Below are 27,833 nucleotides of genomic sequence, written 5' to 3' on the forward strand. Positions count from 1 at the left end.
GTGCGTGATGTTTTTGGCTATTTTAATCAAATTAAATTTTTTTTTGAATAAATGAGTACCGATTTTTGAAAAAAGGATATAGGACATTGATCATTAATTGTATAACGAAGGACCTTACTCCGATGAACTTTGAAGGAAATTGTTATTATTTGATCATTTCAATAAAACGAGTTTCTTACTAATACTTTTGGTTTAAGACTCAAAATGTATTTCAGATAATCAATTGTGCTATCAGAGGGGCGTTCGTAGGAAGACTTTAAGGATTGTAGCCCTGCCCCAGCCAAATGAAGGATGTTTTGAGGAACCTTAGACAATAAAAGCTCCTGTATTTACTTTTTTAATGCACCAAATAGACCCAGTAGTAGGTATAACGTAGTAACCAATCAAGTCATAAAATACATTTGAACAATATTAGCTCAAAAATATTTAGTTAAAGCTTGTTCAATGCAATATTGTCAATGAATCCTATCTCAAAAAATAACGCAATAGTTGTTTGTTTAGAAATAACATGGATATCAATGTTGGGCAATAACTTTATTCTTACATAATTTCTGTTTCGTATTACTTAGTGTATACGTAAAGTCCGCAATCCGGCACTGAGGGGTCACGGTACATATTAGTAAAGAATAAATCAAAAATATTTAAAATCCCTCAGAGAAAAATTGGAAAAATTAAGTTTCAAATAGTAAATTTTTAGGAAAAATAAATTAAATAGCTGTTTAAAAAACATTAAATTTTTTAGAAAAAAGTTTTAAAAATTACATTTGTAATATAATTTTTTTCGAAAAAAAAACATTCTAATAATAACTTTATTGAAAAAATTTCAAAAATCTATCATTATTTACTAAAAATTAAATTTTTCGGAAAAAAAATTCAGATATTAAATTTTTTGTATAATCTTTCCACGCATTTCACCCTTTCTTCTCTAGGTCAAAACAAATCAAAATTATCTGGTAATAGGAAATGAGCAAATTAGAAAATATATTTTATTTGCATGTGGTTATGACAGTCTGTAGCTAGTTGTTTAAAAAATTACACATGTTTGATTGCGTCTCATCTTTGTGAGAAAGATACGTACTTGTTATTTCTATTAAATAATATTTTTGACACAAGATGGCGCCAATCGATATCCCTTTATTTACATACGAATATATATAAATAAACAACGTTCATGCCTCATGGGAAATGCAATAGTTAATGTATTGGCTGCCGTATATTAATAAGTATGTATGTATAAAAATATAATTATATATTTTTAAATATTAATGAACCTCTATTTGAAGCAAATATATAATTAAACAAGATTTTAGAGGGATAAAGTTAGTTGTTTTTTTAAATGTTCCTATAATTGATCAGATGTTGTTGTACAGATTAAGTATAAGTAAATATTACATTTACTCCATCTGATCTTGGAATCTTATGTGAATACATAAAGTATATTTCTGTCTCCGGCGCAAACCTACGTACATTGAGTTCAAGATAAACGTTTGTCCTTTGTGCCACGTCGAGTTTTGGATTGGAAACAAAAATTTTAGTATTTTAATTATTTAGTCCCATTTGTAAATCCAAATATACATAAGTTTATAATTCATTTAGTTTTTAAATTAAAATTAGTGTTTGTTTTGGCCCTCAAAAAGACCAACATCAATATATATATATATATATGAAATCATTCTGAGGCACGATAACAAAATGATCACATTGATGGAAAAATTTAAACTGGGAAAACAGGGGAATTTTTTTTTGTCATTGGGTCCAATTTAGGCCGACCCTAAAATATTAACTTACAATTTTTGTTTTTAATTGATCCCCCCTCCCTCAAAAAAATGCAAAAATATGTTTCTGTACCGTGAGGATCTTCAAAAATACAAAATAATACAAATAATGTTACTGACGAACATAGGCGCCAAAGCAGGGTGAGGGGATTACCCCGAAGTGTTGGGATGGTATTTTAACCAATAGATGGCGCCATTTTGGAAGAATGCAATTGCTTATTCGAGCACCTATCTATATTCTTCATAATTACTTTTGAACTGGTTTATCCTTGTGATGCATACGAGCGCGGGAGGCAAACAATTTATAATTAAATGTGATGTAATCGTATTACTGAGTATTAAAGACAGATGATGACGTCACAAAAAACTATGAATTACTTTGTTTGTTTTGCCATCACTCATACAAAAAGGCGACATGCCTAAAATTACCCATCAATATTAATAGATATAGGACAAAAAGTAGAATCCGCAAATAAATGAAGAGCCGAATACCTTTTTTTAACTTTAATTGCCTATGAGTAATTACCTACAAGGTACGCATTTATGGGGGTAATATGCGTGTATTTTTACACTAATGATCCGTGTACAAGTTCACGTGTTTTACCCATACACATCTCTACAATAGCAAAAAATGTTGTCTCCTTTTTTAAATGATATATCTTGATTTATAATAAATAGGCTTGATGTCTTGGTTCATTTTTTAAATTGTGATCAAGATAGTTGTTTTGTTTTTTCTCCTTCACCTTCATAATAGAGCGTTGTTATGTTGTGATGAGCTACGCAGGCGAGGAGGTACATTAAAGTTTATAAGAAATAATATATCTTTGAACCAATACAGTTTCAAACATAATCACAATTATTGTCAATATAAGTTAGTACCTAATATTTTTGTCTGGTTTTGATTGTTAGTTCTTTTAAATTTTTGAAGATATAAGAAGATACAGTTATCCAACATTTCTAGTTTCCTGGATTAGTGAAAAATATGGATTCTTTGCCTCAGATAAATATTGAAAATACAGAATTGAATATACTTCCTAATTTTGGTCATCAGAAACAACAGATCAATTTAACGGAATGTGAGTCCTGGAGTGATATATCCCAGGATGATCGGTGAGTGGTGTATTTATTATATGTAAAATCCTTTCAGATTATTTTGGGATAATTTCTTTAGTTTTAAGTCCATACTTGAAAATAAGCACTAATGCTTATATTTTTTGGAGTTTTTACTTTCTTTACAAGTAGGAACATATCTACATACATTGATATAATTTATATAAGCTTGCATACTAATCCGATCTTAAATATATTCTAAAGTATTATACCTATAATTATAATCATTTATATATATATACTTTTCGTGTTCTCAGGCTTTGATAAATAAGTCCTTGTTCCTAAGTAGTTAAATTGAAAGGACATTTCAAATACTCTCCACTAATGTAAAAACGTAGTATGTAGCCCCTAAGACAAAAACAGTCTCGAACACTACTCAAGAAAAGAAGAAATGGCCTATTTTTTTATAAAATATTATATAGATAGTGTTAGAAAATCGTAACGTTTTTGATAGTACGATTTAAATCAACTTCACCAAGAACGGTATGTACATACTATCAGCTGTATTTTTTCATCATAATTAACTTAATAATATCGACAACTCTATATGTCTCCTTCTGCGGCATCCTGAAGGCAAAAGGCTTTCTTTTTAAGGAGTTGAGCCCTACTTAACTTAATAAGGTATTTTTTTATTAAGTACAATATTAAAGTGATTTGTGATTCAACACTTTATTGGAGTAGCCTCCTTTTAGCATTGCATTATCATCAACTCTTTGAGGAGGGAGAGTACACCCAATCATGAGCTGTGACATATTTTCTGAATCTAGGCCCTTGGGATGATTTTCCTCAAGGACATTCATGTATATATGTTCTTAAATCCTTTATATATATTATTTATGGTTGATTTAAGAGTTAAATGTTGTTAATCGGTTAAGTATTGAGTGTTTGAAGTGGATGGAAAGTTGAGACACGCTGGTTGGAGTAACTTATCTCATATATATCAAACAGAAAACAAGATCCACCTTATTGTAAGTAGCGAAAAAATATTTGAAGCTTTACATTTGAAATGGTGACAAAATCATAAAGGATCACAAAACAAATATTCCTAATATTTATGTTTGGTTAAACAAAATTTTGATTCAATATCATACTAAAAACACTTTTATTTTCTACTATAAATCATCGATATTTGCTAATTTCTTCACATGTCCGAGAGCTGTCCCAACTTACCCCTTAGATAGTATTGTCAACATTAAAAGAAGTGCAGCTAAACTATAGTGTAAAATTAATGACAAAAGTTTCATATTGTTTTAAACTTTGTAGAAAAAATAAATGGGGGTTCTATCCGTGTTGAATTTTGGTCTGGAATTTCTAGACCGGTTTGAAACCATTATTATGATTTTTTAAAATTTGGTCCAGCTACGCTTCGGACCGGTCTTGTAGTAAAATTCGATCTATAAACAAAAACGGTCTAGATACAGTCAGACCAATTTATTTTTATTTAAATGAAATGTAAGGGAAATGATGGCCCATGGTTAGCATTTCGGTCTGAATGGTCTAGAAAAAATCATTGAAGGTTTTTTATTGGATAAGTTGAATTCGAAAAACTTAAACTAGCCTGTTTCTTTCTCCTCTATCTAGAATTACGAGTTATTTTCATGTCAGAAGTGTACTCATAAGTAGGGATGGGCATTTCGTAGAATGTGAGGAGAAGGGAGGGGTGATAGTTAAAGTAAAGCTAATTAACCCTTTGTTGACATATGATGTCTGTTATATGATTTTGCAAGGAGAAAATATATTACTGTTACAGAGGGAAGCACGTTCAACATTTATTACAATATGGGAAGAGGGAAAATATTGTGAAGTTAAAGGGTTCATCTTATCTAGTGGTACAAATTTTATTATTTGCAATCCGGAATTATATTGTTGCAAAGTCACGTAGGAAGACGACAAAGTTGGGAAGGAGCAAAGAAGAATCTAAATTTTCTCAAGCCCAACAAAAATTTGGGCAAAGTTTTGATCTTTACTGATGAAAATATTTTCACCGTTGATGCCACTGTGAATAAACAGAGCAGCCGGTACATCTTAACTTCAATGACACATGTCATCAAAACAAAAATCCAGTCTCCACCACAGATGAAATCTGCCCTCCACTTTTATGGAGAGGGAGGAGCAGCTCAATACAGATGCTTACATCGAACATCTTGACAAAAAAAGGTGCTACCAATGGTCAGAAAAAGTTCAGGGCCAATTTTCCACTCAAGACGGAGCTCTGTATCATCGTGCCACTAAGCCCCTTGCCTTCCTGAGATACAACTTTCTGGACTTTTGGGACTGTCCAGGCCCTGAAACCCTTCGACTACTCTATCTAAGCGCGTCTGAGGGACAGGGTGTGTGTTACACCACACAGGAGTGTCTAGTCACTAGAAGCTTACATCAAGAAGGAGTGGACCAAGTTCTAGTTTGTCTACATAGGTATATTCAGCAAGGGATATAGGCCTCGTATTGAGGCAATTATTAAGGCTGAGGCCTCACATATTGAATAAAAATTGTGCCTAGCACACTTTCCAGATGATTTTATAAGGTAAATGTCCACACAAATCCTCCTGTTTAAATTTTACTCTTGAAAAATTGAAATAAAATCAAATGTGTAGCACTAGAATACATCAACCCTGTATATTTTAATAATATATTAAAATTATTTTTTTATTCTGTTCTTTTTTTTTTAATCACCATAAGACTGCAGGAATTCATCATTCAGAGACAGAGAGGGATGTTAACACCACGACGATCTATTCAAGTATGAATAAAAGAGAAAATGAAGGATAACACCTACCGTTTTTTCTTTTCTATTTTTAAAACTTTTTTGTTCTATAGGTTTTACTCATCCCACCTCATAAGCCAATTATTCTCAAAATATAATATATAATATTAAGCGGTCAATTTCTAGAAAATTCTTTATTTTAGATTATATTACTGCCCATGTTTGTAACCCATTATTGTTTCATTACACGTTTGAAAAAATTGAAATGAGTAATAGCCATGTTTACCTACTCAAAGATCATAATGATATTTTGCATTATGCAAATGCCCAAAATAAGACAATCCCTTACAAGCATATCACGTAATGTTGATCATATATTGATAATTTGTTACTAAACAAATAGTGTTGAGTCGACTGGAACAATTATCAACTCTACTTAAATCCATGATTTAGACTTGATTCAAATAGTAAATGTATTTTCTAATTCAAAAAATCCGAATGAGGTCATAAAAGGAGGCAGGAATTGCCGCAAAAGTAGATTAAAAAGTAGTTTAGTATTACACAAAGTCAACTTTGAAATTATTACTCAGGGGCGTCTCCAGGATTACATTTGGGGGGAAGGGGGAGGCATGGTAATTTTTTTTACCGTCAATCTAATGAACTCTTTTCTGAGAAAGGAAATCCTTGAACAAAAAAAATATGTATATCCCCCTCTTGCAGTCACTTCTGGTACTGAGCATGCATGGCTACAGGGGTGGTCTGAAAAGTTTTCAACCTCAACATTAAGAGGGCAGCACTCGTAAAACACTCACATTATCTCACTCAACCGACTGTTAAGTAACAGCTGTATGCCCAAAATGGCTGAAACCGTGGTGAATAACTGTAAACAGATGTAAGATAGACGTGACTCGCTTTTATTGACGAGTGCTGTCATCTTTATGTTAAGGTTGGAAGCTTTTATGACCACCCTTGTACTTTATTCTTTGTCTAATTCTATAGAATCGAGTTGATCCTTAGCACAGTCGACTTCAGTCGTCACAACACTATTTTCAATTCATTGATTCAGTTTTATAATTTTCAAGGGATTTTTCATTGGGTAATTTACAACCTTGAATGGTTTTAAACCCGTTGTATTTGTATACAGCTAATATCTATATACTTCTCTCTTCTTTAACTTCAGAAACGAAGATGATTTTCTATTTGCATCATTGTATGAAGATGACAAAATATCCATTAAGCTATTTTTAGAGGTAAATTTTCATCAAGTCATTAAGTTTCAATATAAACTTGGAAGTCAACTAAATTAAATTAATGTATTTATAGATGCTGGATAAGGCAGGTCTAAGAACGTCTGATCCTCGTCTCTCGGGTCTGATGTCCCGCTTAAATATTTTAAAGCCCCAAAAATATCCATACATTAAATCGTTGAAGCTGGATACCAATACTTTTAAGCACATGGTCTCAGAATCGGGGTTCTCTTCAATAAAGTGTTCCAAAATAAACTAATTATTTCAGATTTTGAATCCTTTAAAGAAAAAATTGTCAAGATTTATCAAGAGGTGAGTTTATTTTTTAATGAAAAAAAAATAATTAATGAAAATCTGAATTCATCAAATTTGAATAATTATAGTGTTTAATGAACACAACCGGGCAAGTTATTGATCAAAAAGGACCAAATAAATGCAAATGGAGCGTTTCAATTTGTACCGTCGATGGACAAAGGCTCTCTCTCGGATGTGCAACTGATCCTTTTACAATGAAAGATCTCTGGTAAGTACACTTTCGTTCTAAATTCATATCAATCTTTGTATGTGATATAAACACATTTTTACATAAGGGGGTTGATCCGAATACCCTGTTTAAAAACTCCTGTTAGGGCATGTGAATTAGCTATAAGGACATTTTTATCTTATATTTTAAAACAACTTAACTTTTATTTTTATAATGCTTGATAATCCAGGGGCGTCTGCAGGGGGTGGGCTGTAAGGCAATAGCCCCCGACCCCAAATTACAGATTTTTTTATTTTTCTTTCAAAAAAAATTAATTTTTTGATAATAGTCATGGATTTTTGAATTTGTTTTCCAAAAAATATAATTTTTGAAATTAAAAAAAAAAATGATTTTATTTTTAAATTTTTTACAAAATTTCATTTTTGTAAATAGCTGTAAATTTTTTTTCAACAAACTGAATATTTTAAGTTAAATTTTATTCCAAAAAAAATATTTCTTAGAGAAAAGCTATGATTTTTTTAAATTTTTTTGTGGATAGTTGTGTACTCTTGAATTTTTTAGGATCTTTTTTGAAAAAAAAATCCAAAAACAAAGCCCCCCCTCCAAATATTGGAGCTTTCAGGGGTAGATGCCCCTACAATCTGGCTGTAAAAGTAGTATCAAGGTGGTGTAGTTCCATTTTAGAAGCGAATTCTAAAGTTTTCTCGAAAATACAGTCAGTCATGATCATGTTTCGGTGTAGTGAGGTACGTGTGTTCCCTGTCGAAAATAAATACTGGCAAAATTTTTGATGCCAAAGATTGATATAATATTTTATGAAATTAAACTAATTACAATTTAGCTTCTGAGTTTGTATTAGTGCAATTTATGAAAATCAATTAATTTTTCAATTTCTAATATTGTACAAAAAATTTTTTTCAATTCATTTTCATAATTTGAAATTTGCCAAATTCTTTGAACACAAATGACTCCACCGAACATTATTCTAAAAATCTTATTGTGCAAGGTTTATGAATAGTGGTGTTTGCCTAAATCCAGTAATTGAAATAAAATTATTTTCAAGACACCCCTGCATTTTTAACACCCTTACGAATCGCCAAAAACCTAATTATTGTGTCATCTTTAATATAAAATAAGATATGTTCCTTTTGTATAAAATGACTATCCCTCTAAAAGCTCACAATAAAAAGTTATTCAAAGATAAACAAAAGAAAAAATGAAAAATCATCAAGTATTAAAATACTGAAGTTCGGTTTATTCATTGAACAATGAACTATCTAATATGATATTCAAAACTATGTAAAACAAAACTTTTAATGTTTACTATCATTATGAAACAAAAATAAAACTTTGTTCATTTATAAAACTTGTTAAATATTGTTTTTTTGGAAAAAGGAAGTTATATTGTTGAAAGATTTTTTTTTCTTCAAATTATCCCACATATAACGTTTATTCAAAAGCTTCGAGGGTAGATAGTAATTTTTTCATCAAATATGTAAAGAAAAATATATTTCAATCACTGGTGTATCATTTGCACTTTTCTTGTTAAAGTGATCGTAACAAGAGAGTTATCGGCAACATAACAGCATGCTACATATATGTGTAAAATTTATAAAAATGAGCAAATTTAATTTTAGCCTAACTTTTCCAGTCACTACATATCTTGGTAGTACATATTTTGATGAAAAAAAAATTAATCTTGCCCGCCAAACCCCCCTCCCTACCCGAAAATTACTTTTTCACCCATACATGTGTAATTTTTTAATCTATTTTCAAAATAATATGAAGAAACTCAAAAATTTCGTAATCATTACAATCTTTTTTTATTCTTTGAGTCATAGTTATATAACATTTGAAGATAATAAAGTACAGGTTTATTGTCATACATATAACTTGTCAAAGGGCACAAAATGGGTCAAAATCTTCCAAATTTTTATTTAAGTGTGTGTACTAATTGGGTTTCCAATTGTTAGGGTGATTATTTCGATCTGTTAATTCGATTTTCTGTTGTATTTTTATGAAAAAAGTTATGTTTGTAAAGTGTCAGTCTTCAAATGGCGTTTTTGACATCTATAGCTATTTGAAAAGGACTTTTTCAACACAATTCTCTATTTGTAAAGGGATTCAAAAGTTTCATTTATGTTGTTGAATTTCTAAAGATTCATTATAGTTCCTTTTCACAAGTGAAACATAAGAATATAATCCTTATTTTCCTATCTTTTCTTTTTTTTTAAATTGTAGTCCAACGAAATAATCAATTAAGATTTTTAATTTTAGAAAATTTTAATTAAAGGCTAATTGAAGCCATAAACGGGTAAATAATTATTTTTGCGGAAAAAAATATATTTCGTTTTGTCCATGCAAAAACCTTCTTTGAAGAATATATTTTGCTAGTAATAGCTAACTAAACCAGCACAGCTCCTAAAAACCTCACCGGTTCAAAAAGAATAATAAAAAAAATACTATAATCTATTTAAAAATAAATATGTAATAAAATATTCACAATAACTAAATAGGTTATAGTTAAATATCAATATCCCGAAGAACTTGGTACAGAATATATACCAGACTACTATAATCGGGACTGTTTGAGAGACGAGAACTACAAACAAACATTTTTTTTATACACACAAATTTTGACTTCTATCAAAAGGGATTTGAAATGGAAAAGTGTACTATAAAAATATAAGACTGATTTAATTTTAAAGTAAATGGTCTACTGTTATGTTCTTAAATGTAATATATATATTCAATAAACTGTCCTGTTTTCGAGTTTTTTATTTTTTTTCTCCACAAATACCTTTTCTGTTATGGAAAATCAAAAACTAGAAAGAAAATTACCATGATAAGGGCTTTTTTTATTTTAAAAAAACAGGATTTTTTTTCAAAATGGGTCATTTATAGCCTTTAGTACCGTTATAAAACTATATATCTATATACATTTTAAATATCTTTATTTTACAATATACTACATCAAAAAATACATTATAAGAAATTGGGTAATTAGATTTTAAATATGATAATGGTTAGACGTAACCTGATATATCGGATTGAAATCGGAAAACCGATATATTGGGAAATATATAAAATATCTGCATCGTATTAGAGAAAATTCTTAGAAATTTCCATATTTGCTCCGATATTTTATATGATGCAAATAAAAAAAAGGAAGTGTCATAGTCAGTGCTTATTTAGGACTGAAGGCTGAAGTCCTATCCAGTTTAGTCTCAGCCCGGTCCAGTTCAGTCCTGCATATAAGTCCTAAAACTGATAAAGTTTGGTACTTGATGACGTGGCTCAACTTTATCTCTCTTTTTTTAAATTAGTTTTAGTACTGATAGTCCGAAGGACCGGTCTTAATGAAAGATAAGATCAGTCCAAAGACTGGCTTGGGCTGGACCGAATAAACGGGGGCTGACACAACACTATCTGTAATGACTTATGTACTTCTTAAAAAGTGTAGGACACAAATTTTGCCTCCCTGTTCGTTACATTAGGTAATAAATCCAAGATATTATTTATGTATTACCCACCTGCAAGATAGTAGTGATCTCATTAATAACACAGAGGAACAATTAGGGAGGGAGGGGGACATTCAATTGAATTGACGACAATAATCGAATTTATCGATAAGTGCAATATGCAAAACTGATCCCTTTTTTCCCTCAGTCATCTTAATTCTGAAATATCTGGAATTATAGCCATTCGGAACTATTATAGTTCAGAGTCCTTTTTTACCCCTGAAAGAATCCCTAAATTAAAATTAATAAAAATTATCTAAATGTGTTTTTTAGGATTAAAAAGTGTTGTTATTGATTTTGTATCTAGTTCTGAGCTCGATATTTAGGCTGAAAAATAATGAAAAACGACACACTTCTTTAGACCTTTATAACTTATTCATAAAAGCATAGTAATGAGAAATATCATAGCTTATATTACAGAAATATAGTCAATGTATAGTTTTAAAAAAGATATATATTAAAAATATGCAAATTCAAGGATGTTTGTTCCATTTTGTAGTGATTGCACTTTTTATGGCGGTGTACTAGCAAATATCATTATGCTTTTACGGCAATGCCAATTTCATGACGTCATGCCTCGTAAAAGGAAGATTGAGGCGATCGAAGAAAGATTATTTTAACTTGATCATCCATCTCAAGAGATTTTTGAATTCGGATGACGAATTCCACGAGAGACGGCGGGAGGAGAATTCGTCCTAGGAAAACTACCATACCTCATTAGGGAGTAGAGATAATTCCTTCCTTGGGAATGAGATACTATGATCGAAACAATAAAGTGATCCATTCATGATGAGTAGATAATTTTGATATATCAAAATGGTATCACATAAGAAATACAACATGGAACAAAATCCTTGGAGATGCTTAGTTTTTTTATATATCTTTTTTTTTAATTATACGTTTAATATTTTTCTATAATTCATGCTATGATATTCCTTATTGCTATGTGTGATAGATTTAAAGTACATCACACATAGGATTAATAAATGTATCAAACTATTCTACTTTTCAGCAAGCCTATACTCTATGCTATATGTATGGAAAATCTTGGTGAACAAGTAGTTCACAAGTATCAAGGACGAGAGCCATCAGGACATAGCTCAAAAGAAATTGTTTTAGATTGCAATAGTAAGTTAATTGAAGCAATGAATTATGTTATTATTTACTCCATTTCTATTTTATTTATTTTTTTATTCATTCAATTTAGATAAGCCTTATAATCCTCTTGTAGAGTCTGGTGGTATTATGTCTTCCTCTCTTATCCTTCAGAAGGTGAAGCCCGAACTCACAGTTCTGTCAGAGAAATATGAATATGTCCAGCAATGTTTTGATGTAATTAGTTACAGCTATCTATTACACCGCATGCGCACACTTTTCCAATAATTTTATTGCAGAATGCCATTTAATAAATATATTTGATGATGATTCATGCGGCAATAGATAAAATGTTTAATTATTTGCCACGTATTGGAATAATTACATGTTGATTAATTAATAATAGATTCATTTCGGTATGAGGATGCTTCAACAGCTAGCTCCAAGCGAGATTAGAACAACAATCATGACAACCGTCCAATAATTAAATAAACAAATTAGAATGGAACGACGTAGCTCAGTATAATCTCAGTATAAATTATTCTCTTGTACTCAATGTGTGTAAGTTTGTACTCTGGTAGTTCCTAGAAAAGGAAATATACTTTATGTATATGGACTTAAAAGAAGATTCTGAGGTCGGATGGAGTGATTGTAATCCTATAATGTTTATTTAAAGAATAGAAAAAGAAAGGAAAGAGCCATATAATCAATGAATGATTGAGATTCAAAGGACAATCCGAATAAATCAATCCTTGAGATCGAATGTGTTGCAGATTCTATGTATGTACCTGGACAAACCATGATGGATCTATTCCGAGGTCGCCTCTGAATGTTATTATCATCAAATATATTATTTTATTTTTCGGCATTTAGTGTCCATTTAGCAAAATGACATTCAGCAAAGTGGCTTTCGGCAATAACATTTTTTGCTAAGTGTTCTGGAGCCGTACATGTAATCATATTAGTTTATGTGGCTAACGAATATAATCCATATTTTTAGAGAATGGCTGGAGGAGAGTATATCGGATTCAATAACGTCGACTATTTAGCTCAAAGAATCGGTATGGATCAACAAAAAGCTGTTGCTTACTTCATGCGTGAAAATAAGTGCTTTCCAGAGGATAATGTAAACATTGATAAGACGTTGGACTTTAACGCGCAGGTATTTAATTAATTTTATCAAAAAATTTAAATAATAAATCCACAATAAGTATTTGTACAATCACGTCATAAGTATTACATTTGCTATGAGTTTTTGAATCCTCGATTTGAACAGTTTGATAATTTTTTAGTTCCAAAAATTCATGGGTGTAATTGAAAATGTATAATTAAGCATAGGATAATTCAACAGAAAATAATGCAAATTATAACTGATTATTTTCCAGTGTTGCAAAGGATTTGTGTCATCAAAAAAGAGATAAAATCAATTGGAAATTACAGATATATTTTTAAAGGTTTTATGAGAAGACAATTATTGATTTTTATTAGAAAAATCATCAAGAGCATTTAGTGATTTTTTTATTTTGAATATAAAAAAAATTATATATATTTTTTATTAAACTTAGGATTCATAGAGCAATAAGATTACAATATTTGAGTAATAGCTCTACATTTAAAATGGTTCAAACCATTTAAAGATGATGAATTTCCCCCAAAATAGGGTTTTTTCATTTTTAAATGTTCGATATCAGAGATGCACAGATTAATTGACAACTAATCGGCTTAATTGGCCACTTTCTACCGATTAATCGGTAAGGGGGAAAAATAAGAGGAGGATATTTTTTCAAAATAAAAAGCGCACATATAACCGAAAAAGGTATACAATACAATCACCTATACCCCCGTTTCGTTCTACTTGCATATATGCTTGTAATTACATCAAGTATTGTACTATCAATAACTTCTGATCCCACTATTAGATTCAAGCCTTGGAAGTAAATAGTGAAAGTAATGCCGTGATCGCTGCAACCCTGGCCAATGGAGGAATATGTCCTATTAAATCAGAGAAGATCCTTGAACAAACAACTGTGAACTGTGTTTTATCCCTCATGTACACTTGTGGACTTCATCTTTCCGCCGGAGAATTTGCTTTCAATGTAACTATACTTTGTATTCTAATCCCTTCTTTCATTCAAAATCATTTATTGCGTTTATTTAGATTGGTTTGCCAGCCATCTCATCGGGGCATGGAGCTTTAACCGTTGTAATTCCAAATGTGATGGGTATTTCATTATGGTCACCCATGTTAGACTCACTTGATAACTCCATTAGAGGAATGGAGTTTTGCAAAAAAATTAATTGACATTTTCAGCTTCCATAGGTAACAATTATACATGAAAGGATATAATACTTGATAGACTTTGTTTATTTATAGATTTGACTGCTTTGAGCAAATGAAACAGTCAAGACTACAGAAAATAGATCCAACCTTATCTCATAAACCAATAAATCAGTTTTATAGAACAATAGGAATGATACAAGCAGCAGCAAAAGGGGACTTGGATAATTTGAAATTGTAAAGTATTTTATCATAATTTCCATTTATATGTAGTGAATATTTATTTTGATCAGAGCCTATCTCCAAAATTCAAACATCAATAATGCTGACGGAGATGATCGAACAGCACTTCATTTGGCTTGCGCTGAGGGACATACCAACTGTATACAATTTTTACTCTATCAATGTGCTGCAAATCCCTTTCTTGCTGATAGGTATCTAAAACAACAAAATAATGGCAGGTGATAATATATATTCCGAAAACCTTCTTTATTATTTTTAGATGGGGTGTAACAGCAGCTACAGAGGCTCAGAAAAGCAAGAAGGAAGAAGTCCAACAAATAATGAAAGATTATTTATTGACTCATTCCAAAGAACATCTTGACGATGACCGGGAACGTGAGCTCCATTCTAAACCACAAAATGGTAAATGGTGTTTTCATGAATTGGGTCGTAGAACTATAGTTAACAATTATTAAACAATGATACTAACTTAATTTTATTTTGTGATCCTTTGGGATTTGATATTTTCTCGACATTTGTGAGTCTTTCAATTTACACACGTACCTTTGTACTATTATATCTAGGATTATTATTGAGTTTAAGCAAATGTAAAGTCATGTATCGTCTATCCTGTAGCGTCGTATTCCTCCCCTCAAAGATTTGAGATCTTACAAATCTTTAATCATTCATTTTCAAATGGTGGATATTTGCTACTGAGATATTATTAGGAAAATATGTAGATAAACTACACAATTATGGCTATTTGAATGTTTTTTCATATCAAAATGTACTTTATTAATTGACACGAATTGAGAAAATTGGAACTTTTTTTAATCTTCGATTAAGATGATGAGTGCCGGATTGTTGTTTTTTTTTGCTCTAGATGTAAGAAAATGACTTGTATAATTAGAAATTTCAAAATTTATGGTCTGAAGAGTGTTTTTTGTTGGTTTTCAGGGAAAAATATCTAAAACATCTATAGGGTGGCCTCTAAATTAAGTAAAATTGTTAAAAAATTATGATAAATTATTGATTAAATGTCAACAAAGTTTGCTTAAAACATTATTTTTTTGTCATTTCAAATACAAGAGTAAATAAAGTAAAGAGATACAAGAAATTTCTCTGTTTGTTGAATTCTGGCACTCCTCCTAAAATTGTTTAGGTAGATTGTATTCTTCTATTAAGGCTCTATTCAACCTCACAAATTAACCACATTTGGTTCAATGAAAGGTCTGAATCCCCCTTTAGGATCTAATTAATACAAAAACTCTAGTCAATGATTGTATTGGTGATCACTGGCCGTTCCATTTAGGTGCACCTTATCTTTTTCCCAAAATTAATAAAATGGAGTATGTGGATACCATCTTTGAGAAAAGTCTCACTTTCACATGTCTAATATGATTCAAAAGTGGTATGAGACTCATATTCCCTACTTATGGAGTAACAACTTTTTAACTCTATTCAGTCCAAATTTGAATTCGATGGATTTTAGTATCTGGTTCATTTTGGAGGACAGGGTCTGCAATAAGCCTGTCCTAATTTTGGATTTACTGAAAGTCTCCTTTAATAGGGAATTGGAAAGCATTCCTATGCCTACTGTTATGCCTTCCCAAACAGACTCGAGGCGGTAGTTTTTGCAAAAGTAAAAGACTTTGATTTTTTTTTTTCACCAATTACTCATATGATATTGAGCAGCATTCATGCAAAATTGGAGGTTACTAATATTATAAATACAAAAGTTGTACTTGAATATTTATTTTACAGTACTTAAGGTCCATCCTGTACATGATTTAGTATGATTTTTCACCTAGAAGGATCTAAATAAAAGATGAAATGATAAAATATATCTCTTATAGATCCACTTTTCCAGATTTACAAGATATTTTAATTATTTGTCTACCAGTTTCAGAATAAGAAATGATAAGTACAAAAGATGAGAAAAATTAATCTTATCTATAAAATTTATACGTACGTATGAAGGAATTTAACACCAATTACTGAATTCATTATAATTCCCATTTTCTGATAAATAATGAATTTTTATTTATTTATTGTTTCTTTTTAATCAAAGTCTCTAATCCATTTCCTTTACTATAATATAATACTAAAGTTGTACATGGACATATCCGTATTATACATTTGATTTCAAATTGTTTTACTAAAGCTTTGACTAAATCTAGAATTTAATAAAACTTGTCGATAGACAACGAAATAATTAGAAATATGTTCCGCCTTCAACCATAATGAATATACAGACTAAGACTTGGTGCATTTACGAATGTACAGCCCATACTTTAAAAAAAAATCTTTTGGGGCACGGTGAATCGATCTTATTTTATTTAAAATAATAAACTTATTAGGAAAAAAACAAACTTGCCCTCCAGAGTCCAAGGTTCTGGCCTGATCAGAATGAAACATAACTTTAGGTACATAACTCAAAATTCTCAATTTTTTGTCTAAAGTCTGTATTTGTCTCCATTTTTGAAGTTTGTACCATTTTTTTTCAAAGCGGGACAAACAGAAATCAGACACACACACAAATTATTTTAATACTATGTAGGATTTTTTTTTTAAATTGCATCAAAAAAGGTAAATAGTAAATATTCAAAGTATCACGCAATTTTCTTTCATGAAAAGATGCAAAAGATATGGTGGTTTGCCTATTACAAAAAATTTCAAAACCTTTGTACTATTGATTGCTCATATCATAGTTTATATACGTTTATAAATTTAGTCAAAGTTTTATAGGAAAGGGGAGGTATTAAAGACAATACGCATAAGCGCTGTTTATTTACATTCTTTTGTAAACGAACTCAGAGAGAGGGACGCCATCTTGTGGCAAAATACTACTAATAACATTTACGTATGTTTCTCAAATAGAAGGCGCTCTCAAAATTCTTCTGAGCATCCAACATTTCGTAAACAACACACACCATACTATCACACCACCTTGCAGATCATATACTTCTTTTTTTTTATGGGCCCGGTACTTTAACATGTAAAAATAGAGGTCTAATTGAAATTATTTAATTTTAAAAAAAATAAGTTTCGAAATTATTGATTTTTTAAAACAAAATTCGAAATTAAAATCAAGTTTAAAAAAATAAATAAACGTACCATGTATCTTTTCTCATCTTTGTATATAGCCCCGCTCACTCTCAAACTGTCCTAGTTAACAATGTTTAAATACAATTTGTAAAATGAGGCCGGATTTAGTGTTTTTTAAGAAAATAATGTTGTATTTTTTTATTTTTTGAGTAAACTTTTTTAAAAAGGACCAACACTTTTTACGGGTTTTTAATTAATTGAGTCCGTTTTTTTAGAAAGTACCATTTCTTGCAAGCCTCAAAAAATGGCCTTTTTAAAAAGGGGTAAATCCTAAGTAATTTTAAATAAATAAATAAATCTTGTGTATATATTTCTACATATTTACTTTTTCTAACAAGCTGGGAGCCACTCTTACTTAAGATCCCTGGTTAGAACACCTACTAATTGGGCTCTAGTGTTTTTGTTTTTTTGTACAGCATTCTCTCAAAAAATTATACGGATTATACAGTTCTTAAAAATCGTTTGATAAAAATAAGTGATCATTTATAAATTAATCATTTTACTTAATGATGTTTATTTCTTTCAGATGAACCAAAACTCCTAAAATTAATTACAACAACAGTTTTCAAAGATAAAATTGGACTTTTATTAAAGGTAAACTATAGAGCATGGTATTTTTTTATAGCCATGTAAATTAACATTAAAGAAAAAAAATTTGAGGGTTGCGTTGTAAATTCTTCGTATTTTGGTGTACATATAAAAAAAGAAACCGAAAATGGACATAGTCACTCTGACAATTTGAAGAATATTTTGGAGGAGAGCAGATTGGATTTCATGTCGTGTAATTATATATGCTACGAGATGAAGTAACAGTAAACAAGTCCTACTATACAAGTATGTGACTTAAAAGTGTGACTTCAATGATCAATGATACTCTATGTCTTTTAAGAGCAAACGTACTTTAGTTACTTTATATGTAGTTATTTTTTCCCTCCTCAAGAATTAAAAATAATGATAAAAGCATCGAAAGTAAAAAAATACTGCTCAAAATACTATCTATAGATATCGTGCACGCTAGAAAATGCTTAGAATTTACAACTCTAGATCAAGCCTAGTGAGCTCCTTATACCAAAAATTCACAGTCACATTGAACCTTAACATGTACCCTGTACAAAATTACCATTTCTTTAATGGTATTAGAAAATAGTATTAGAAAAATAGGTATATCCACGATGAGAATGATTATATTCTTATTAACTAAACATTTAAAGCAACACCTCTAAACATTGTTCGCTGCCGGGGCACATTAGGGTCGCCTGAACCTATTCCTAAGGGAAGACTTGTTTTTTAAATAAATATGGTCAACCCTGATCTAGCAACCTCCTATTTTAAGCGTCTCACCGTACGCAACGATCATATCTAGTTTTTAAATGGAATATTATTACAAAACATGAATTCTCTTTAAAAGTGTAACCTACACTAAGGGGTCACTGTTTTTGTTTTCCTTGCCTGACGGCTTAATACAGATTTGGCCGTACTTTTCAATATTATTTTGACAGTTACACGATGACTAATGCCTTTCAGTGCACAAAATATTGGAATTAATGCCTCCCTACCTGCTTTATAGAAAGAGGACTGATGATTCAGAGGATGTATATGTGAGTTAATCATAAATACTTGATATAGAATTGAAGTAGTCAAAATTAATAAATGTATAATTAGTAACACATATAACATTGACGAAAGTCAACGCTAGAGACTCACACTCGATTCGAACATAGGAATAATTAAACTTCACTCCAAACTCAAGGTTTCAAAAAATCAGACTTAAAAAACCATTGCTTGATACCCACAAAAATCTTTTATTTCAAATTTTATCTGTTAAGCGCCAATTTGTCTTTTTAAATTATTCAACTATGATATCCGTGATGACCGAATCAGAACTTGAGAACTCGTATTTTTGTTGCACTTAAGCATAATTAAACTGAGATTTCAGACTTAAAGTTGAAAGACTTGGTCTCGTAACTGAGAGAAGCAATGCATTGAATATTGTAATTAAAAATAAAATAAAACTGAATTGTACGTAAATAAGGTAGCCGCTCGTTTTAGGTAATTATTCGATACCAAGTAGCGAAAGGAATGCCTTATGATCAATGTTTGTTCAAAGTTTTATTTTATTTTTTGTTCTCCAGAGGATCTATAACTAACTAAACAGCTTCCATAGATTCACACTTTTAATTGAATTAAAAAGATGGATCCTGCAAAGGGAAGATAAAATTACGTACGTCATGAGGGAAAATGATAAATTAACGTCATCTGTGCTACCATAAAAAGAAACATCTTTCAGGGGAGGGGGATGTACGTAGCCAAGGAATCTATTCATTCAATGATGTGTGTTTTGACACTTGGTTTAGAGCTTTTTATTCCGAGTTTTGACGTACTAAGATATCTTCAGGCAAGCAAATAAGTTTTATTACCATTTTCATCAAATACATACGTAGAGTCAGCTAGCAAACTTTCATTCCAAAAGAAACAGAAAACGCCCCAAAATCAGTTGGTAGTCAGCCCATTTGATAGAACTACGGAATTGTTTTTTTAATATCTGATGAGAACGGTTTACACCTGAACAAGAGCTAATTAAATTTCGGACATTGAACGTTCAGAAAACTGACTAATGGAATAGACAGCTGACTACAAAATAGAATGCTTAGAATAATATTTGATGATTTTTAAAGAAGCAAAAGAGTTCACATATTAGGCTTTTACTTATTATTTTTTTAAATATTCAAATCATTCTCACCAATGAACAAAATAACATCAATTACATCAAAGAAAATTAGTAAGATTATGAGCTAGAAAAGAAAAGACTCCTTGCTTGAAGCAATATTCAATCTAAACGTACATAATATATACAATATAATTGAAACAAGAATGATGATTTATACAAATTTCTTTGCAAATAAATTCAATATTTAAGCCGGCTTTCCGTTTCCCCTAAAATGATATTTTTTGAAAACGGTTTCCAGACCGGAAGAATCTGACAACACCATTTACGCGCAAAATACTTGTATAAGCAACTTTTTCCTTCTTTTATTCGTAAAACTCCTATGAGATTCTTAACCGAGCCAGATTAAGTAGATTTCTTCCTCGTGTGGGCGCGATAGTTTTTGAATCTGAGTAAACAAAACACAGCATTTTGTCAAAGTGGAAAATATATATTTTATATTGATTTGCATAAATAGAAGTGCTAATTTTTGAGTGATTCAATTTTATAGGAAACTCAATGTATCTTGATTTTATATGATAAAAATAGTATTATGTAATTTGTATCAAATGGAAATCTTATGTGTTTGTAGAATGCCTTACAAATATTTTACTCTAACCAAATTAGGTAAGTGAGAGTCAAGACCATACCACCTCAGTTTAACCGAACACTAATTGATTCGTCATAACAAGAATGTCAAAGAAAAAATTATCGGATTCTATCATCGATTGAAATTGATTTAACTAAGTAATTTACTTTGTTGCCCCTGCATTTGGAGTATATTATTATTCAACAACATTTTAAAATAAAATGCATCATTGCAGGGCCATTAAAATAAAATTTCATTTATGAAAAATAAACATTTATTTATAGTAAAATAAGCTACATTTTCAGGGGCGTCCGCAGGGGCTGTAGCCCCCCCCCCAGTTTCAAAACATTGAAAAAGTTAATTTTTGAAAAAAAATTCCAAACAATTTAGTGTTTTTGTAAACAGCTGCGCACTTTTGAAAAAAAAATAATTTTTTTGTGGATAGCTATGGATTTTTAAAATTGTTTTCCCAAAAATATCCTTTTTTGAGAATAATTTTAGATTTTTGAAAGGTTTTCCAAATTTTGAGTATTTGAATTTTTTTTAATTTATTTTTTCTAATTTTTATCCAAAAAATTTATTTCTACCAACTATTTTTCAAAAAATACATTTTTTGTGATCAGCACGGGACTTTTGAAATGTTTTCCAAAGTTGCTTTGGATTTTGAATTTTTTTTTAAATCTTTTCAAAAAATCAAAGAACCAGTTCCCTTGTCCCCTCACCCCCCCAAAAAAAAAAAAAAAAAAATGATATATATTCCTACGTATGCTTCTGATTGTACATATTATACACCCCAAATATTATGTAATAATTAAGAAAAAATACTTTGTAATAAACATTCAACTCATTTAATTATTAGGCTTATAGCCTCAGAAGATTGTTACCATTTCAAATAATTATTGATAAAAATAAACATTTTTAATTATAGAAAAAAAGTAGAACACAATATCCTAATCTATAGGTAGCAAAGACTTAACCAGGAAAACCCAGATGCCTATTTTTAATTAAAATCTGATTACAACAAGGACTTGCACCTAAAAATCCCTAAAAAACTCACTGTTAATCTCATGCCTAGAGCTGCAAACCATAATCCTATTCAATATGTAAAACAAAATAATCCGAAAATAAACATATTAAGCCTCACAATATTAATAATGATTTGGAGGAGATCAGCTTAACTATCATGACGTAATATTTAATTAGCCATATAATCAATAATGAAAAACCAGTGTACATAGAATGGGCATCTTTAAATAAAAGAAACCAAAAATCAAAATGGTAACCCTCACAATTAGAAGAATGTTTTGGAGGAAAGAAAGAATTATGCTCATGACGTGTCATTAGATCAGCTACAATCAGCTGTGCCTAGGGAGGAAGGAGAAAAGGATATAAACAGGGATATTTGCTAGAATTACTCCGAGTTTAACATAACTTACAATTATAACTCTGCAAAGAATATGGGGAGCTCCGTCTTTTATGAGCCCACACGAACGTTCAAACAGTTTTTGATTATAACTTAATTTATTTAAGAAAGGATGTTCACTATTCTTTTATACTTATTTTTGGACGTAGAAAGGAAGACTCAAGAGGAATCTAGACCAACCTCCTTCCTCAACTTGATTATTTAAACTCAATTCATCTTCCTCAATGACTTCCTGGTGAATTTTAGAATGAAAATCCTCCAATGCATGAGACTGGAATGTTCTAGTAGGTATCATGCCACAGTGGACAACAAAGCCATACAGTCCTCGCCGGGTTCAGTTGACTAGCAGAGTTGCAATAAAAAATCATTTTCTCTAAATTCAAAGCTGTCAAAGCAGACCATTCGCGGAAGACCCCCATGTATTCATTTTATTACTGGACGTAATTTTATTTTATCACTGCAATGGCAATAAATCAACTCTAGCTATATTTATGTTTATTAATACACAAAATGTATTCTAGTTTCTAGCTAGTAGCTTCACTTGTTGTTCTCATGAAGGTAAAAGAACAATAGCAAAATAGTCCCTCTAGCGGGCAAAAAAAGTAAATTTTGACCAAGATATTTTTCTGCTCGTGATCAAGCTTTATCTACGACACCTAAAGAAAAAAGAAAAATACATAAATCCCACTCTGTATCTAGCAAGAACATAGGCAGGAATGACTGTCTTGTCGATCGTCAATTATACTCTGAGTCCACCAAGAAAGTCCTTATTGGACTCAGAGTATAATCCAGGATTAAAATCCGAGTCATTCCTGTATATGTATATGGCCTTGGTATATACTGAGCAGGATTTATGTTTATTCTCTTCCTGTTTTCGTTACTCAGAGCTAATCTAACGAAACAACGAGACAACTAAGCAGCTCTCCTCCAAAACAATCTTCAAATTGTCAAGATTATCACGTTAATATTCAGGGGTTTTTTATTTTTTATATAAAGGCAGGTTATATTTTATACAACTCAACCAACTATACATAAAGAGAGAGAGAGACTAAGTTTTTCTTGAGTTATTTGTTACGTCAGTTGTTTGATAAATAAGCCACTCATAACCTACTCTCCTGAGCTCCCCGTCCCAAACAAATATATCTTTTATAACATATGTCCTCAAGTTTCTGAGCCCTTCTTCCATTCCAAACAAAAACCCTACGGAAAACTACGTAAATTAATCTCAAGCTCTACTTTTTCAATATTTTTATAAAAAATTTTAAAATATCGAAACTCACTCAAGTACAAATACATATGTTGATGCCAAAACCGATAAAAAAGTAATGGTATTGTGACAACACTATTCTAAAATAAGAATGAAAGATTTTTATATTATTCAATAATCTTTTTTTATAAGTTTATTGAAGAATGTCATTAAATCTAGCTGAATGACTTGTATACATTTCAATTACTTAGGTTACATTTTTGAAATCTATTTCTCAGCCGTTATTAATACAACTTTGTTTTAAATTTTTATTCTGAGTTTCACACATTATATTAATGAGATCTGAGAAATTTCAATTATATAATTTCATTTTTCAACTTTTGGCTCTAATGGGTCTTTCAAAATTAACTTACATTTTTATTTGAATCTTCTCACATTTAGATAAAATTTGATCGTTTGAGAAATGTTTTTTTATTTAAAATTGAGGATGTTTTTAATAAAGAAAGATTTCATATATTAACAAAAAGAAAAAAAATGTATCACAACAATTATCCCCCCTTATGATTTTAATTGAGGTGGGGGGAGGGCAATGAACTTACTCGAATATTGTGTTCTCTATCTAAGCAAAACTTGTTAGGCTTTTCATATACTTTAGTTGATGAATATTGAAGGAGAACATATACACTTTGCAATGATCAATATTGAAGTGCAAAAACAAACAGATGATGTTTTATATTAAGATTAACTACATAGAATATGTACAATGTACAAACATCCATTTGATGCATCATTTATTCTAATTGTTGGCCAATCAGACTTTATCCCATCAATGATATATCATTGGTTAGAAACATATTATAATTGTTTTCTTATTACATGAAGTAACGAACAAATTCATATATCAAATGGATAAATGTGTATATGTAGACATTTGTTTAAATAACATTAACTATGTAGGGAAGACCGATAAAGTTTAAAAACAGGACAGATGTAGCAGGGTCTTTTCCTCGAGCCTCAAACAAGCTATCCCCGCCAAATTTACATTTTAATTGTATATTATAATAGAGACTTTTGTGGGAAAAGATCAATCATGTTTGTCATCTATGATTCGAGGTATTGGATAAAAGCAGATTTTGAATTTTATAACCCTTAACTTCAGGTCTTCAACTAGGGCATATTCCACAGCCTTTGGACTCTATTTTCCACTATATAGAATATTCCATTAAGTTGAAATCGGGACTCTGCGAAGGCTAAATTTCTTTCTAGCAATACTTCATATTTTTGTCATCTACTCCGTCTTTCTGGAACAAACAACTTTAATATTTAGACTGTTTTTTTTATTTTGTAGATCTACGAAATAATATTTTTATCCAAGGTCAACTAGTAATCGGCCTTCCGTTAATCGGTATCCTTTATCAATCAAGATTGGTTCATTTTGTGTAAAGTTAATCCTACAACACCTCAGGGATGCTGGATGTATCATTCTGAATTTAAAACAAAAATAATTGATGGTATCCTTGAAGCATTAGTTTGGTGACATATGTCTGGATCAATATTGAATGTCTTCTTATTCGCTGAAAAATAAGCACATTTTCATGATGCTCTATAGCATTCAATAGACACCCACCCAAGATTACACTGTACCTTTGAGGAAGAAATACCTTTCCTAATTGTTCACGATAGCAGAACAGACAGACTTCTTCTGATAAAACTCAACCATGAGCATTCATAGATTTATATTTAAGTACTATTTTATAATCTCTCGATCAAGTTTGAATGACTGTCTTGAGTGAGGACAATGATTTCGGTTTTTGCCCCTTTCTAAAAGTTTGCAGATATTGTAAATCATAAAGGGACTAATTCCCTGCTGCTTGATGATATTGGGGGTGGTCTTTAAAACACAAACCAGAGTGACAGCTTGTAATCTTTTTGTATTGATCTTATTTTCTAAGTGAGATGCATATAAGTTGAAGTTCTAGTTTGAAAGCTAAATACACTGGCTTTCCTTAAGCAAGAAAAAAACTTATGATTGACATCTACGTTCTTTATTATTTTTTAATAATACATCTCAGTGGTTTAGTGATCTTAGATTGACCTTCCATCTTCATCGAAAGGAAACTGATAGTTTTGCTCAAAAGAGTGGTCTTTGAGGGTCCATCAAGGAGCATCAGGGGTCGTGGATTGAAAAGAATTCGCCTTCTGGAAGGGATATTGAAGGTGAGAAGTTAGATAAAAATGAAAAGAAGAAAGTATCAACATGTAAGGATAAGGGAAAAGAACGAAGGAAATTCAATAAGAGAAAAATAAAACAGTTTTTAGCTATTAAGCTAGGTTATTAAAAAGAAAAGCCCAGAGACAGATCATAGTAATCCATTTTGGAGTCAAATCTATATTGAATAACAAGATGATAATGGAGTTCCTCGAACGGGATTTTCTCTGACATTCTCCATCATAAAAAATAATTTAATAGTTTGGCAATTCAAAGAAGATAATATCAACTTTATTCATGACTGTAAAAGGGAGCAGGCTTTATAATACTTTCTATGAAGCCCAAACAAATGTTCTCTTGAACTTTAAACACTTGAAAGAATAGCAGAATATTTCTTAAGCAATATCATTAAGTGTACGGGGACTCAAAAGAATGAGTATGTTACAAAAACATGTCGAAGTAACAGTTAAAAATTGATCCGAGATTAGTCTTGTGAAGTTGAAGGAAATTAGGAAAAAATATGGATTACTTCGTGGGAAAATAGAAAGCATACCACATTCCTTTCAACATAGAGATGGGTTGAAAAAATCATTTTAGAAAAAGTAAATAAGATAAGCTCAGAGGGTTTGAAATTTAAAAATAGATATTCCAAACCAATTCCGCAATTGTCCCTGTTACAGTAAAAACATGGAATTAGTTTGCAAATTGTAGTAATTGTAATGTGTTAAATGCCTTGAATTTGGACATAAAAGGAGTAATTGCTAGATGGATAAAATGACTTCGTTCGATGAGTTTGTGGAAATGTTTAGTAAAAAATTGGAACTTCGGATGCGGATAGAAAATAATATGACCAGGACTGTGGATGGGTATGAATCTTTCTCTGATGAAGATGAACAAGAGTTAACAGATCTCAATAAATCTGAAAGGTATTAATGTAGATTGATTTATAAATCAGTTATGAATATTGTATCCCTTAATGTGAATTATATTGCCACTTATGAGATGTGAAGAAAAATGTATTAATAAAAAAAATATCCATTTTATGTTGATACTATCATAGTGGTTCTAGTTGATAAACATAAATGTTATTTTCTCAAAAATTGGCAAAAATCATTTTATCCAACTATTGTGGTTCATTAATAATTCTTAAGTCTGAATGGAACTCTGGACTCCACATGGTAACAACTTTCAAGGCTAAATTTAAAAACGAGTAAAATTTGCCAAAAAGAGTTCAAATTTTAAGGAGTTACACAAAATACCCAAAAGCTTAACTAGATATTACTCGGAATTCGTACATTATTCAAGACCATGTCCAATCCAATTTCCTAATATTTGGAAATACAAATCAATATTAGCTAATATCAATGGAGTTTTTATTAATTAAAGATGATTTTGCATCTTCACAGAGAAGAAAGCTTGTCTTATAAATAAATTATGATTGTCTTATAGACGGGTCAAAAGATCGAAAATTTCAAAGAATTTGCCAAAAAATGAAACCTTTATCAACTTTACATGTTATAATAGGTAGTTACGACAAAGCCTTATTTCCATTGATGATTTTGCATCTTCACCTAGATATATTATGATTGTTATATAGGTGAAACTAAAGGTCGAAAATATATTGAAATCATAAGCTTCCTTACATATTCTGGTAGGTAGTGGAGACAAAATTTCCCTGTGTCTTTCGATTATACAGGGTGGGGACTCAAAAATTCGAAAATTGTAAAAGCTGTTTTCCCTTCTCCATATTTTTATTTTGTGCCATTTTTATGGCAAAATTTTCGCAAAAAAGATGTAAATTCAACCATTCAAAGGCCAGCAGTTTGCCTGACAGAAGGCAGCCATATTATCTCTAAAGAAATGCTACACTTTCTCAGACACATCTGCAGGGCGCCATATTGGGTAAATATAGATTAGTCCCTTGGGAGCTTCAACCATGACAAGACCTGGTACCTGAGGACCTTGTAGTAGACGTCCGTGTTGACTTTTTAGTTCGCCTTGAAGAAGTAGGGAGACATCTTGCTGCCAACTGACACTACGACGTCGAGAACCATGACCTGAGCTTGATGTTCGGTCCTGAAGATTAACTTTTGAGTCTTCACCCAGTATAATTTCCAAAATACAAAATCTAAAATATTAAAGAAAATAAGCTTAATT

General features: G+C 30.7%; 1 protein-coding gene and 1 long non-coding RNA gene across 8 annotated transcripts; one reads left to right on the top strand and one right to left on the bottom strand.

The window, feature by feature from the left end:
- Positions 1-2,430: 2,430 nt before the first annotated feature.
- LOC121131571 (putative glutaminase 2) lies at positions 2,431-21,772 on the top strand. Of its 6 annotated transcripts, none has more exons than XM_040726983.2 (14): positions 2,431-2,567; positions 2,685-2,885; positions 6,770-6,839; positions 6,913-7,148; positions 7,220-7,359; positions 11,854-11,969; positions 12,049-12,173; positions 12,937-13,098; positions 13,856-14,032; positions 14,095-14,256; positions 14,311-14,451; positions 14,508-14,648; positions 14,717-14,859; positions 20,876-21,584. In XM_040726983.2, exons 5-10 carry the CDS (start codon positions 7,226-7,228, stop codon positions 14,236-14,238), a joined length of 858 nt encoding a protein of 285 aa, XP_040582917.1. In that variant the 5' UTR covers positions 2,431-2,567; positions 2,685-2,885; positions 6,770-6,839; positions 6,913-7,148; positions 7,220-7,225; the 3' UTR covers positions 14,239-14,256; positions 14,311-14,451; positions 14,508-14,648; positions 14,717-14,859; positions 20,876-21,584. The 6 variants fall into 6 exon arrangements, with proteins under 6 accessions (XP_040582917.1, XP_040582921.1, XP_040582918.1 ...); XM_040726987.2 differs by having other exon boundaries at positions 2,441-2,567; positions 2,704-2,885; XM_040726984.2 differs by having other exon boundaries at positions 2,496-2,646; positions 2,704-2,885.
- A 5,006-nt stretch (positions 21,773-26,778) lies between these two features.
- LOC121131573 (uncharacterized) lies at positions 26,779-27,833 on the bottom strand. Of its 2 annotated transcripts, none has more exons than XR_005869084.2 (3): positions 27,765-27,833; positions 27,320-27,733; positions 26,779-27,001 (listed from the first exon to the last, which is right to left on the bottom strand). It is a non-coding gene; the product is annotated as an uncharacterized lncRNA (long non-coding RNA). The 2 variants fall into 2 exon arrangements; XR_005869083.2 differs by having other exon boundaries at positions 26,779-27,247.

The sequence above is a fragment of the Lepeophtheirus salmonis genome, unplaced genomic scaffold (genome assembly GCF_016086655.4).
Source record: "Lepeophtheirus salmonis unplaced genomic scaffold, UVic_Lsal_1.4 unplaced_contig_8597_pilon, whole genome shotgun sequence".
Taxonomy (NCBI): Eukaryota; Metazoa; Arthropoda; class Copepoda; order Siphonostomatoida; family Caligidae; genus Lepeophtheirus; species Lepeophtheirus salmonis.

What these genes read in the sequence shown, in the direction of transcription:
- LOC121131571 (XM_040726983.2), top strand. Translation starts at nt 7,226, where the DNA reads ATGAACACAACCGGGCAAGTTATTGATCAAAAAGGACCAAATAAATGC. An exon ending in TTTACAATGAAAGATCTCTG is followed by an intron (nt 7,360 to 11,853) that starts GTAAGTACACTT and finishes TCTACTTTTCAG; the next exon opens with CAAGCCTATACTCTATGCTA. An exon ending in ATGTCCAGCAATGTTTTGAT is followed by an intron (nt 12,174 to 12,936) that starts GTAATTAGTTAC and finishes CCATATTTTTAG; the next exon opens with AGAATGGCTGGAGGAGAGTA.